This window comes from Garra rufa, chromosome 18 (assembly GCF_049309525.1).
Source record: "Garra rufa chromosome 18, GarRuf1.0, whole genome shotgun sequence".
Lineage (NCBI taxonomy): Eukaryota > Metazoa > Chordata > Actinopteri > Cypriniformes > Cyprinidae > Garra > Garra rufa.
Window position 1 is genome coordinate 43,880,861 of NC_133378.1, and position 13,240 is coordinate 43,894,100.

The 13,240-nt window shown below is 38.0% G+C and overlaps 1 protein-coding gene across 2 annotated transcripts; it reads left to right on the forward strand.

Annotated features, from left to right (window-relative positions):
- The first annotated feature begins 3,810 nt into the window (after nucleotides 1–3,810).
- Nucleotides 3,811–13,086, forward strand: cnga1b (cyclic nucleotide gated channel subunit alpha 1b). 2 transcript variants are annotated; one of them, XM_073823753.1, is made up of 9 exons: nucleotides 3,811–3,992; nucleotides 4,298–4,417; nucleotides 4,516–4,578; nucleotides 4,663–4,707; nucleotides 5,549–5,671; nucleotides 6,205–6,309; nucleotides 6,412–6,518; nucleotides 7,766–8,916; nucleotides 10,972–13,086. In XM_073823753.1, exons 2-9 carry the CDS (start codon nucleotides 4,338–4,340, stop codon nucleotides 11,221–11,223), a joined length of 1,926 nt encoding a protein of 641 aa, XP_073679854.1. In that variant the 5' UTR covers nucleotides 3,811–3,992; nucleotides 4,298–4,337; the 3' UTR covers nucleotides 11,224–13,086. The 2 variants fall into 2 exon arrangements, with proteins under 2 accessions (XP_073679854.1, XP_073679855.1); XM_073823754.1 differs by having other exon boundaries at nucleotides 4,301–4,417.
- The last annotated feature ends 154 nt before the right edge of the window (nucleotides 13,087–13,240 follow it).

Consider the following 13,240-nt stretch of genomic DNA (forward strand, 5'->3'; position numbering starts at 1 on the left):
GAGTCAAATCTGCATCGAGACATTTTTAGTGCACAAGATTGGGTTTCGGTTGATTTTAAAAGCTCTAAACACTTTACTGACTGATGTTTCAGTGCACTTCCTGCAAATATGGAAAGAATAAAGGGTCTCAATTAAATATGTGCAGTTTCACATGATTAGTGCAAATTGTCACATGACCAGAGCAGTTTATTTCCTGTTTGCACCATGAGACGATGATGGTTGCATCAAAGCTCCAAAACATAAGGCTAGTAAAGTATGTTAACATAAAGATATGACAAAGATTTTTGGTGCACATTCTCTCTAAGGTGTCTAGTATTAATATATACATTAACATATATTCAGTTTTGTTGAGTGTGGTCACAGGATGAGTAAACATGGGATCATATTAGGTTTACAATATAAATCCAATGCAGTTGTTAGTAAAGATTGCACTCAAATGTTGACAATGACAAAATATTGCACTAAATCAAAAGCTCAAATGTTACAAATTAGTTACAATATTGATGTTGCAATGCTGCTAGCACTAATATAACAATTTGATGATATATGTTACTATAAAGTAAGAATTTTTAATTACATTGATGATTATAGAAAGGAAAGACGGTCGGAAAGGAACATTAAGGAGATAGAAAGGATGTCTGCCAGGGATGGGGCAAAAAATACAATCGGTGGCCAAATAAAGGGAGACAGTTGAGAGATGTCTAAAAGCAAACGTACTGCATGAAACTGATGTTTTAATGTAATTCAAACTGATGAAAAATGCTTTTCTTACTTTGATTTTTTTGTCTGTTTCCAGCCAAAATATCTACAAATTCTTAGATCAACAAGAATTTTCTAGACAAGTAAAAAGTATTGTCTTGTTATCAGAAAAAAAAGTCAAAATTAAGTTTTTGCTTAGAACAAGACAAAAAAAAAACTTATTTCAAACAGAAAGCAAGATTACTTTTCTTACCCCATCAGCAGATTATTTTGCTTGTTTCAAGAGTTTTTTTCTGAAAACAAGACAATAATTTGTACTCATCTAGAAAATCCTTCTTGATTTAAGAATATTTAGATATTTTGGCTGGAAACAAGACAAAAAATCATTTAAAGCAATAAAAGCATTTTTTGCAGTGTGCATTTTAAATGCAATGTTACACTTTTACATTATAAAATTAAATATAATTAAATGTGTTTTATCAGAAATATCTCTATTTCACTTTGCATTTTGACTGGCCCATTTTTGCTGAACACTGCCATCTCACAAAATGTGTTGCAGCTAAAGTTTCTAAACCTGTAGGGCTTTATATTTTATTGAATCAATCCAACCCAAAAATACTAAAAACAGTCCTTATAAATCAAAGGAACGCCGCTAAACGTCATACATAGGTTTTTTGTTAGTGTCCCAGGCAATTAACCAACATGTGGCCCAGTTTATCTGATATCACCCTACGTTTACCCAAACTGAAGTGTTTTCTTGCAGATTGCATGTGTTTGATCTAAAGTATCATACTTATTAGAGAAGTATTTACGTGCTTGTGTGATTATGCTGTAATGTATAGCGACTGTGTTTCCTCTGGTAGAGTCTTTAACTGGGATGAAGTGTCGAGTTAAGTTGAACGCTCCAGGATTAACGGGTTTATAGGTGATTAGTGGAGAGAGCTGACCAGGCACATTATCAGACTAATAATCTCTCCCTCGGCTGAACTCAAGGTGAACACTGAGGAATAATGAACACACCCCCGTCAAACACACATATGATCAGACACACATCACACACACAGAGGACACTCATGTTTTGACTCTAAGTTCGTCTGTGGCTGTACGAATGCAAACTCTTCCCTTACCAAAAAGAAGTATACTTAAGTAAAGTTCAAGTATATTTTAAGTATACTTTATGTTGAGTAGTATACTTTTAAGTGTACTATTTCAATGCTACTTGGAACTAAATTGGCCCACTTTCTAGTATATAAAAGTATATCTTTAAGTATAACAGTAGTAAACTTTTAGTTTACATCTATGTTTTTAGTTTGTACTGCAAGTATACTGAAAGTGAACTTATAGGTGTACTGATAGTTTACTAATTAAATACTTTATGCATTTTTAGTGCACTTTGAAGTATTGTCTCAGTAAACTACTAGTTTAGTAGTTTTATATTGCAAGTATACTTGTACATTTTCTTTAAGTGAACTTTACATCATACTTTAAGTGTACTATGTCCCTTTTTAGGTATTAATGTTTATATATTTTGATATATGAATATCTGAACATACAAAACATAAAAAAAAATAAAAGAACGGTATCTGCTTGTAAACAAAAACATTTTATTCTAGCTTCATGTATTCTTTTTTACAAACACTTGAATGTGGGTTAATTTCTTAAATAAAAAATAAATCAATAATCAACATTTTGAACAAAAAGCTATTCAAGACTATTGATGATAATCCAAACGTAGATGGAGTTGATCAACATCCCAAGGTTTGACAGTTATTATTACCTCTTCATGGGTGGACATTTTATTCCACAGTTTTCCATATCTATGGTTTTGATGCTGTTTTATGTCTGACGATTGTGTTAGATTACATGTGGAAGCATCTGTTGTTTCGGTGTCTTCTTCACTTGTGTTTAGAAAACTCAGTTCAGAAGATGTGTAATAGCACCCCTAGATTCTCAGAGCACAAGTAGAGCTCAAATATATTTAGACTTTTATATAGGTCAAGTATACCTAAATGTCATTTTAAGTATATTTCTGAGAAGAAGACTGAAAGTGTATTTTCCTATTTTAGTAGTATACTAATAACCAGTGTTGGGGAAAGTTACTTTTAAAAGTAATGCGTTACAATATTGAGTTACTCCCTAAAAAAGTAACTGATTACGTTACTTAGTTACATTTTATGCAAAGTAATGCGTTACGTTACTTTTGTGTTACTTTTTAAATCTGGGCAGGGCTTGCTTGTTTGTTTTTAATATAAAAAGTCTATTTTTGTCAAATGTAAAAGCCTTTTTACAGCAAAAGCCTCAGACTTAGAGAAAAGTAAATCTCCGTCTGTACAGTAGACCGCAGAAGAACAAATGACAACTCTTCAGCAATAAAAAAAAGGAAAACCAATGTTAGATTATCTTGAGTCATTTCTGCTTATTAGTATGGATGAATTGGATCATCGAAGGTCGGCAGCAAAGACATCGGTTAATAAAATGGGATTAAATACATAAAGGATATTTGTATTATTTAACATATTTAATTATTGCAGGTTTGCGTAGAATTTGACTGTTTTTATTCATTTTGAAGAACACTGTATCTGTTTTTTAGTGAGTGAGATGAATTAATGCATTTATTCTAGAACTAAAGGAACATCTTACTCACAATTTCTCTCAACATGGAGACAGGAGAGCTTTTAATCAATAAATGAGGAAAAGTAACTGGCGTTACTTATTTGAAAAACTAACTGTTTTTCAATTAAAATTTTCATGTCAATTAAAAAGTAATGCGTTACTTAGTTACTTCTAATGCGTTACCTTCAACACTTCTAATAGCGCACTTGAATAAATGTCTTTTTAATAGTTATTCTGATCCAGCACACACATGTGACTGAGAGTTCAATGGAAAAATCTCTAAGTCAACTGTTATTGACTTCATGAGGAATTCTGTCTGAGATTCTCAGTGGATTTGCTCAGGTGTGTGTGTGTGTGTGTGTGTGTGTGTGTGTGTGTGTGTGTGTGTGTGTGTGTGTGTATGTGTGTGTGTGTGTGTGTGTGTGTGTGTGTGAGTGTGTGTGTGTGTGTGTGTGTGTGTGTGTCATCTGTGTCACTGTCATCTGTGTAATCCCAAATCCTACAGTGCCTGCCTGAAATCCTCTCGCGGTCCACGATCGTTTGGGAATACTCAACGAAATTAACACCATTCCAGGTTTATCACAAACATGCTTTCAGCAGAGCAGGTGTGTGTGAGAGAATGAGCTCATGCTTTCATTGGCGTACCTGTGATGATGATCAGGTGTGTGAAGCAGCAGCAGGTGAGTACCGACACTTCAGTCACTCAATATTCACTTTATCTCTGTCTTTTCAGTTGAAAACAGAAGGGAGAAATGAAGCTGCGGGTTCCACTGTCATTGTGCTGCTTGTGTTCATGACATCTGGAGAGATTTTTACCTTTAAAACTTCAACATAACAGAACTGAACCGATTCATCGAGTTAAAACAACAAATGAATTGTAAATACTTTCTGATATTGAAGCATATAGGAGAATCTCAATCTCAGTTGTTGTGAACGACACATCCGCACAGTTTCTAACATTTAAAATGTGGATTTTTTCCTGCAGTAGTTGTGTGACGGGCAGGTGGCCTGACCAATCAGCTGCGATGTCTGCTCGAGTGAGGCCTCTGGACCCGCCCACATTCCTCCTGGAGGGGGTGAACCAGGTTGCCACAGAGAACATTATGTGAGCGATGGATAAATGGATTATCTCAGATAGAAATCAGTTAGGGTTGGTTAATGACTGATAAGTTATTGGTTATTGATTTGACTTTTTTCCTGAAGAGAAACGAAGCACGCAGATGCTGGAACGTACTTCAACACCAACAACAGCAATAACAATGAAGAGTGAGTTCATATTATACACGCACACCGCAACACAACATGAGGTGCTTTGAACCTGTTTAATCTGTATTTGTCTCATATTTACAGAGAGGAAAAGAAGAAGAAAAAGAAAGAGAAAAAGGAGAAGAAAGAGTAAGATGAGATGATTTTTCACACATCTACTTCATTCATTCATTCATTGACAGTGTTGGGGAAAGTTACTTTTATAAGTAATGCATTACATTATTGAGTTACTCCCTAAAAAAGTAACCGATTACATTTAAGTTACTTTCTACGGAAAGTAATGCGTTACGTTACTTTTGCGTTACTTTTTAAATCTGGGCAGGGCTTGTTTGTTTTTAATATAAAGTTCTATTTTTGATTAACGTAAAAGCTTTTCGACACCAAAAGCCTCAGGCTTAGAGAAAAGTAAATCTCTGTCTGTACAGTAGACCGCAGAAGAACAAATGACAACTCTTCAGCAATAAAAAAAAGAAAACCAATGTTAGATTATCTTGAGTAATTTATGTTTATTAGTATGGATGAATTGGATCATCGAAGGTCAGCAGCAAAGACATCGGTTAATAAAATGGGATTAAATACATAAAGGATATTTGTATTATTAAACATAATTATTGCAGGTTTGCGTTGAATTTCAGTGTTTTTATTCATTTTGAAGAACACTGGATCTGTTTTTTAGTGAGTGAGATGAATTAATGAATGTTCACATTTGTTCTTGAACTAAAGGAACATCTTACTCACAATTTCTCTCAACATGGAGACAGGAGAGCTTTTAATCAATAAATGGGGAAAAGTAACTGGTGTTACTTATTTGAAAAACTAACTCAGATATTTTCTTTTCAAATAAAAATTAATGCATTACTTTACTAATTACTTGGAAAAAGTTATATTATTACGTAACTTGCGTTACTTGTAATGCGTTACCCCCAACACTGCTCACTGATGGTTACTCTACATATTTGTGATATTCCAGGAAAAAAGAAAAGAAAGAAAAAAAGGAGAAGAAGGAAAAGAAAAAAGAAGCTGAAGAGAAAGAGAAGGAGAAAGAAAAAGAAAAAGAGAAGGAGAAGGAGAAGGAGAAAAAGAAGGATGAACCGTAGGTCATGTACTCATCCCCTTGTCATCCAAGATGTTCATGTCTTTCTTTCTTCAGTCGTAAGAAATGATGTTTTTTGAGGAAAACATTTCAGGATTTCTCTCCATATAGTGGACTTCTATGGTGCCCTGAGTTTGAGCTTCCAAAATGCAGTTTAAATGCAGCTTCAAAGGACTCTAAACGATCCCAGCCGAGGAAGAAGAGTCTTATCTAGAGAAAGATCAGTTATTTTCTAAAAACATTTACAATTTATATACTTTTTAATCTCAAAATGCTCGTCTTGCCTAAAACTTGCCTTAAATTGCATTTTGGAAGTTCAAACTCAGGGCACCATAGAAGTCCACTATATGGAGAGAAATCCACAAATGTTTTACTCAAAAAACTGAATTTCCTTACAATGAAAGAACATCTTGGACGACAAAGGGTTAAGTAAATTATCTGTAAAATTTTTTTCTGAAAGTGAACTACTCCTTTAAACTGTTCATCTGCATTTAGACTCAAACTCTATCATGTGCAACTCTGTTGTCTTCCAGACCGAAGGAGATCCAGGTTGTGGACCCGGCAGGAAACATGTACTACAACTGGCTGTTTGTGATCACGTGTCCTGTGATGTACAACTGGGTTCTCATCATAGCGAGGTGCTTGCTCTCACTGTGGCGTCACAGAACAACACTCTGCTCTTTGATTCCTAGATTGAGTCCGTTTACATACGACTCTCTCTCTCTCTCTGTGTCTCTCAGAGCTTGTTTTGAGGAATTGCAGTCGGACTATTTGATGTTCTGGTTCATCCTGGATGGCTTTTCAGATCTGGTGTATCTGCTCGACATGGTGTTCAGGACCAGGACAGGTGAGCTCCAGCTCCAGTAGAAGTAGGGGTGCAAAATTCTGTCAGTGTTTAAAGTTGGAAAATTTCCATGGGAAGACTGCAGGTTCGCAAATAGGCATCTTAATTAATAGGCCTAAATTCACTATTTCAGACTTATGTGGCCTTCAAAAGCTTTAAGTAAATCTTACCTTGACTGTTCGCTGCTAAAAACATTTCTCCCATCAGCATTTTTAATCTACTTTTTATTCTTTTCTTTTATTATAAATAACCCTGAGAGCACAAGTACATCTTGGAGATGTCTATTTGACGTCTGCATTTACATCTGCAAGATGTATTTTTTAGACATTTGCTCATCTGCAACATGTTTATGCACATTTCCTATCTAGTAGACATCTATTAGATGTCTTTGAGATGTTTTTAATTTACAATGTACAAAAAACTGTCATCTGAAAGACATCTAACAGATGTTTGTACACAACAGATGCTTTCCAGATCAAGAGATCTTTAAAAGACATCTTGCAGACGTACATGTGCTATCTGGGTTGCTTTTTTGTTGTTGTTTTTGATGGCTTCCCAGATAGCACATGCACGTCTGCAAGATGTCTGTTAAAGATCTCTTGATCTGGAAAGCATCTGTTGTGTACAAACATCTGGCAGACGTCTGTAAGATGTCAGTTTTACATACATTCAAATTCATAAACATCTTATAAACGTGTATTTGACATCTGATAGGAAATGTCCAATAGACATATTGCAGATGTAATGCAAACATCAAATAGATGTCTCAGAGATGTAATTGTGCTATCAGGGTTTGGATAGAAGCATTTGCTAAATGATTAAATGTAAACTAATGTCATGGCACTAGTTCTACTGCCTTCTGCTTGCCGGTTTTCTGTTTTCATCCAAGAGTGTAGGCTACAGTTGGATTAATGCTGATTGATGACTGTTCCTCTAATCATCTAGCCTATGTTTATCCATTTGTCCAGAGTCAATAATTGTAAAATACTTTTTACCATTCCAGAATATCCCAGTTGTTTAGCTAACTATTTATATATCTGTGCATGGCATTGCATTACAAGCTTTTTTCTAATTTTGCTCTCCAGAACATGCCCCAACTCACATTTTTCTACCTATGTTTGTATATGTTACAGTTTGTATAAATTACCCCAAATTTTCGAGAATTAGTCCCCCTTATTTCCTCATTTAAGTTTGCAGCTCTAATCAGGAGACAGGTCTCTAGCGTGTTGACATGTCGGTTTTGCCTGCAGGACATCTGGAGCAGGGGCTCTTGGTGAAGGACGAGAAGAAGCTTCGTGATCGCTACATGCAGAGCATCCAGTTCAAGCTGGACCTGGCCTCCATGGTTCCTACCGACGTCTTTTACTTGTACTTCGGGCTGAACTACCCCGAGATTCGCATGAACAAACTACTGAGGGTCAATCGCTTGTTTGAGTTTTTCCAACGCACCGAAACGCGGACTAACTTTCCGAACGTGTTCCGAATCTCCAACCTTGTGATGTACATCGTGATCATCATCCACTGGAACGCCTGCATGTATTACTCCTTCTCCAAGGCCATCGGCTTCGGGACGGACGCATTCGTGTACCCCAACACCTCGGACCCAGAGTTCGGCCGGCTGGTGAGAAAGTACGCATACAGCATGTACTGGTCCACGCTCACGCTCACCACCATTGGCGAGACGCCGCCCCCCGTTAAAAACTCGGAGTACTTCTTTGTGGTGACGGACTTTCTGGTCGGCGTGTTGATTTTTGCCACCATCGTCGGTAACGTCGGTTCCATGATCACCAACGCCAATGCGGCACGAGCCGATTTCCAGGCTCGCATCGACGCCATCAAACAGTACATGAGCTTCCGGAAGGTCACCAAAGATCTGGAGAAGCGGGTCATCAAATGGTTCGATTACCTGTGGACCAACAAGAAGGCGGTGGATGAGAGGGAAGTGCTGAAATACCTGCCGGACAAGCTGCGGGCGGAGATCGCTATAAACGTCCACCTGGACACTCTGAAAAAGGTGCGCATCTTCGCGGACTGCGAGGCCGGTCTGCTGGTGGAGCTGGTGCTGAAGCTCCAGCCGCAGGTCTACAGCCCTGGAGACTACATCTGCAAGAAGGGCGACATCGGCCGCGAGATGTACATCATTAAGGAAGGAAAGCTCGCCGTGGTGGCCGACGACGGAGTTACTCAGTTCGTGGTGCTGAGTGACGGCAGTTACTTCGGAGAGATCAGCATCCTCAACATCAAGGGCAGTAGGGCAGGCAATCGAAGAACCGCCAACATCCGCAGCATTGGCTACTCTGACCTCTTCTGCCTGTCCAAAGACGACCTGATGGAGGCGCTGACCGAATATCCAGATGCCAAGGCCATGCTGGAGGAGAAGGGACGACAAATCCTTATGAAGGTAAACGGCCCTTTTGCCTGAGCCTTGAGAGAGCAATGCATCCAACCCTATGTGTACTGTCAGCGCAAGGGGTGGGAACGAAAAATCAGCAAAGGACCCGCTTAAACCAGCAAAGGACCAGCAAAGGACCAGCTTAAACTAGCATAAACCAGCAAAGGACAAGCTTAAACTAGCATAAACCAGCAAAGGACCAGCATAAACTAGCATAAACCAGCAAAGGACCAGCATAAACTAGCATAAACCAGCAAAGGGCCAGCATAAACTAGCATAAACCAGCTAAGAACCATCTTAAACCAGCAAAGGACCAGCTTAAACTAGCATAAACCAGCAAAGGACCAGCTTAAACTAGCATAAACCAGCAAAGGACCATCTTAAACTAGCATAAACCAGCATAAACTAGCATAAACCAGCAAAGGACCAGCATAAACTAGCATAAACCAGCAAAGTACCAGCATAAACTAGCATAAACCAGCAAAGGACCAGCATAAATCAGCAAAGGACCAGCATAAACTAGCATAAACCAGCAAAGGACCAGCATAAACTAGCATAAACCAGCAAAGGGCCAGCATAAACTAGCATAAACCGGCAAAGGGCCATCATAAACTAGCATAAAACAACTAAGAACCATCTTAAACCAGCAAAGGACCAGCTTAAACTAGCATAAACCAGCAAAGGACCAGCATAAACTAGCATAAACAAGCAAAGGGACATCATAAACTAGCATAAACCAGCTAAGAACCAGCTTAAACCAGCAAAGGACCAGCATTAACTAGCAAAAACCAGCAACGGAGCAGCTTAAACTAACAGAGGTCCAGCATAAACTAGCATAAACCAGCTAAGGACCATTTTAAACCAGCAAAGGACCAGCATAAACTAGCATAAACCAGCAAAGTAGAATCTTAAACTAGCATAAACCAGCAAAGAACCAGCATAAACCAGCTTAAACCAGCAAAGGACCAACAAAGGACCATAGCATAAAGCAACAAAGTAGCATCTTAAACTAGCATAAACCAGCAAAGGAGCAGCATAAACTTGCATGAACCAGAAAATAACCAGCATAAACCAGCAGACCAGCATCAAAACCTACCTAACCTGCATATGCTGTTTTTTCAACAAGGTTACCAGCTAACAAAAACACATTTAGCTAACGTTTCATTCATGAAAACTTAATTGCTCTCGGAATGTTCATAATGTCCAGTTTTTAAAAACTTCTGGTGGTTAAGCCTAGATCGGACTACTCGATTTTAAACGTAGGCAGATTCCTGTGCCGTTCGCACTACGTGACTTGCTGTCGGTCTTGAAGTCGTCATGGCGTTCAGTCGAGCTGACAGCAACTCAATCTGGTACTTAAACCATGCCTTGTCACATAAACACACGCTAGAATTTAAATGGAAATAAAGCAAAAAAAAAAAAAAAAAACGTGGAAGGAACAAACTGTTCTGATTTTCCATGTACATCTGAAAGATCACTTGATCTGGAAAGCATCTGCTGTGTACAAACATCTGTGCTATCAGGGATATGTGTGCTAAAGACAGCCGTATTCTGCATGATTAAGTACCCTGATAGCACAGGTACATCTCAGAGGCGTCTATCTGACGTCTACATTTACATCTGCCAGACGTATTTTTTAGAGCCTTTGCTCATCTGCAATACGTCTATAGGAGCTTTCTATCAGATGTCAAATAGACGTCTATTAGATGTCTTTAAGATGTTTATGATTTAGAATGTATGTAAAACTAAGATCTTACAGACGTCTGCCAGATGTTTGTACACAGCAGATGCTTTCCAGATCAAGTGATCTTTTACAGACATCTTGCAGACGTACGTGTGATATCTGGATTGTGATGAACCCAGGTTTGTGCTCGATGTGCGCTCTTGTGGATATTTCAGTGTTTTCCCTTCCAAAAGCTCCACACTGGCGCCATGCATGCTATTTGCAGAACAGATTCGATACACAAAGCTCATTTAGTAACAGATGCTTTATGTGTACACACTAAACCCAAGCCTTAGAGGTGAGTATTCAATTTATTAACGCTCTATAATTTTTATCCATAGGACAATCTTCTGGATTTAGAGTTGGCCAAGCAGGGTCCTGATCCCAAAGACATGGAGGAAAAGGTCGTCAAGATCGGCAGCGTGTTGGATGACCTTCAGACGCGATTCGCCCGCCTGCTGGCCGAACACGAAGCTGCGCAAGGGAAACTGAAGAAGCGCGTCACTAAATTAGAAAAGAAGATGACAGACTCCGAGATGTTGGAACCAGAACTGGTGACTGCAGAGAAAGATCCAGAAGAAAAGAAAGAATAGCATGAAAGCTGCCAATAATCTGAATAAACACATTAGTTTTAGAACTTTGAAAAGCCTTGCGCATTTTGTGGTCCATCTTGGGTTTGGACTGGATTTGCAGGGATAGATACACATCGACTCCTGCCCAGCATCAGGTTTATCCTGTGTGTGTTTGAACAACATAGAATGAACAAGAAATCTGATCAATCTTTCTTTGGTTCTTCATCTGCCTGTGACAAATAGCACGCAAATGTAAAATATTGTACAGAGGATAGGTGTTCACAACATTTATCTGTGATTAGGTTATTTATTATTTCATGGTACGAACCGGTTGTTTATTCTGTAATGTCTATCGTGAGAGAATATAAAGATAAAACCCTGGTTTCACAGACAAGGCTTAAACCTAGTCCTAGACTAAAATGTAATCTGAGCTGTTTCAACTAAAAGAAACTTGCACTGAGTCTGACTGATCTACAAATATTCCAGATAGCACACATAGGTCTTGCAAGATGTCTGTTAAAGATCTCTTGGTCTGGAAAGCATCTGCTGTGTACAAACCAATCAATCAAATTTTATTTCTATAGCGCCTTACAACAACCAAAAAGGTGCCCAGGGAGCTTTCCAGGAGAAAACAAGATTCACAGTAGACAGCAATAAATAAAAGCACAAATGTACATAAAAACAACAGAGTCAGTGACTACGTATCGAAAGCTTGTCTAAAAAGATGTGTCTTCAACTGCAATTTAAAAACACACAACTCAGTGTTGCTTCGAAGCTGTTCCGGAAGTGCGTTCCACAGCTTTGGGCCCTGAACAGCAAATGACAGCAATGAACAGCAAACATCTGACAGACGTCTGTAAGATGTCAGTTTAACATACATTCTACATCGTAAACATCTTAAAGACATCTAATAGACGTCTGTTTGACATCTGAAAGGAAACGTCCAACAGACGTATTGCAGATGAGCAAACTATGTTATGCAGATGTCTTGCAGATGTAAATGCGGATGTCAAATAGACGTCTCCGAGATGTACGTGTGTCATCAGGGATATCACACGTACGTCTGCAAGATGTCTTTTAAAGATCTTTTGATCGGGAAAGCATCTGCTGTGTGCAAACATCTGACAGATGTCTGTAAGATGTTAGTTTTACATTCTTAATCATAAACATCTTAAAGACATCTAATAGACGTCTATTTCACATCTGTTAGGAGATGTCCAAAAGACGTATTGCAAATGAGCAAACTACGTCTTGCAAATGTAATGTAGATGTCAAATAGATGTCTCCAAGATGTCTGTGTGCTATCAGGGGTACGTCTACAAGATGTCTGTTAAAGATCTTTTGATCTGGAAAGCATCTGCTGTGTGCAAACATCTGACAGACATCTGTAAGATGTTAGTTTTACATTCTAAATCATAAACATCTTAAAGACATCTAATAGACGTCTATTTGACATCTGGTAGGAAACGTCCTATAGACGTATTGCAGATGAGCAATGTATGTCTTGCAGATGTAAATGCAGATGTCAAATAGACGTCTCCGAGATGTACGTGTGCCATCAGGGACATCAGTGCCTTTGTTTTGTCTCAAGATTTTTTCTAAGTACGTTTATAAAAATGACTTAAATGTCCTAACCTAACTATGGACTAATCCTGGTTTAGTTTAAGCCCTGTCTGTGAAACCGGGCCAAAAGTTTTGTCAGCAAAAGACTGTATGATCTAGTTTCACTCGAACCTCTTGTTATCAACATTTATACTTAGAGAGAAACACAAATTATGATGCTGCTCTAGCAATATCAGATAAAAGTTTAATCTGAGAACTAAATGAGCTGTAAAAATTACAAACACATCTTCAATAAAGAATTCCTGGCCAGACCTTTCCAAATGGCATTTGTGTATTTATTTATTAATTTATTAATTTATTTTTGACTCTTTTATTCTACATATATATTTATTTTTCCCCTCACATTTTTTTTTTTTACAAGTTACACAATATATTTATTAGAAAGCGCTTGTGTGTTTTTTTTTTTTATGCAATT

Excerpts from the sequence above, each read along its gene's own strand:
- cnga1b (XM_073823753.1), top strand. The coding sequence starts at position 4,338 with ATGTCTGCTCGAGTGAGGCCTCTGGACCCGCCCACATTCCTCCTGGAG. Across the intron at positions 4,418-4,515 it reads GTTGCCACAGAGAACATTAT|AGAAACGAAGCACGCAGATG; the intron begins GTGAGCGATGGA and ends TTTTTCCTGAAG. Across the intron at positions 4,579-4,662 it reads AACAGCAATAACAATGAAGA|AGAGGAAAAGAAGAAGAAAA; the intron begins GTGAGTTCATAT and ends TCATATTTACAG.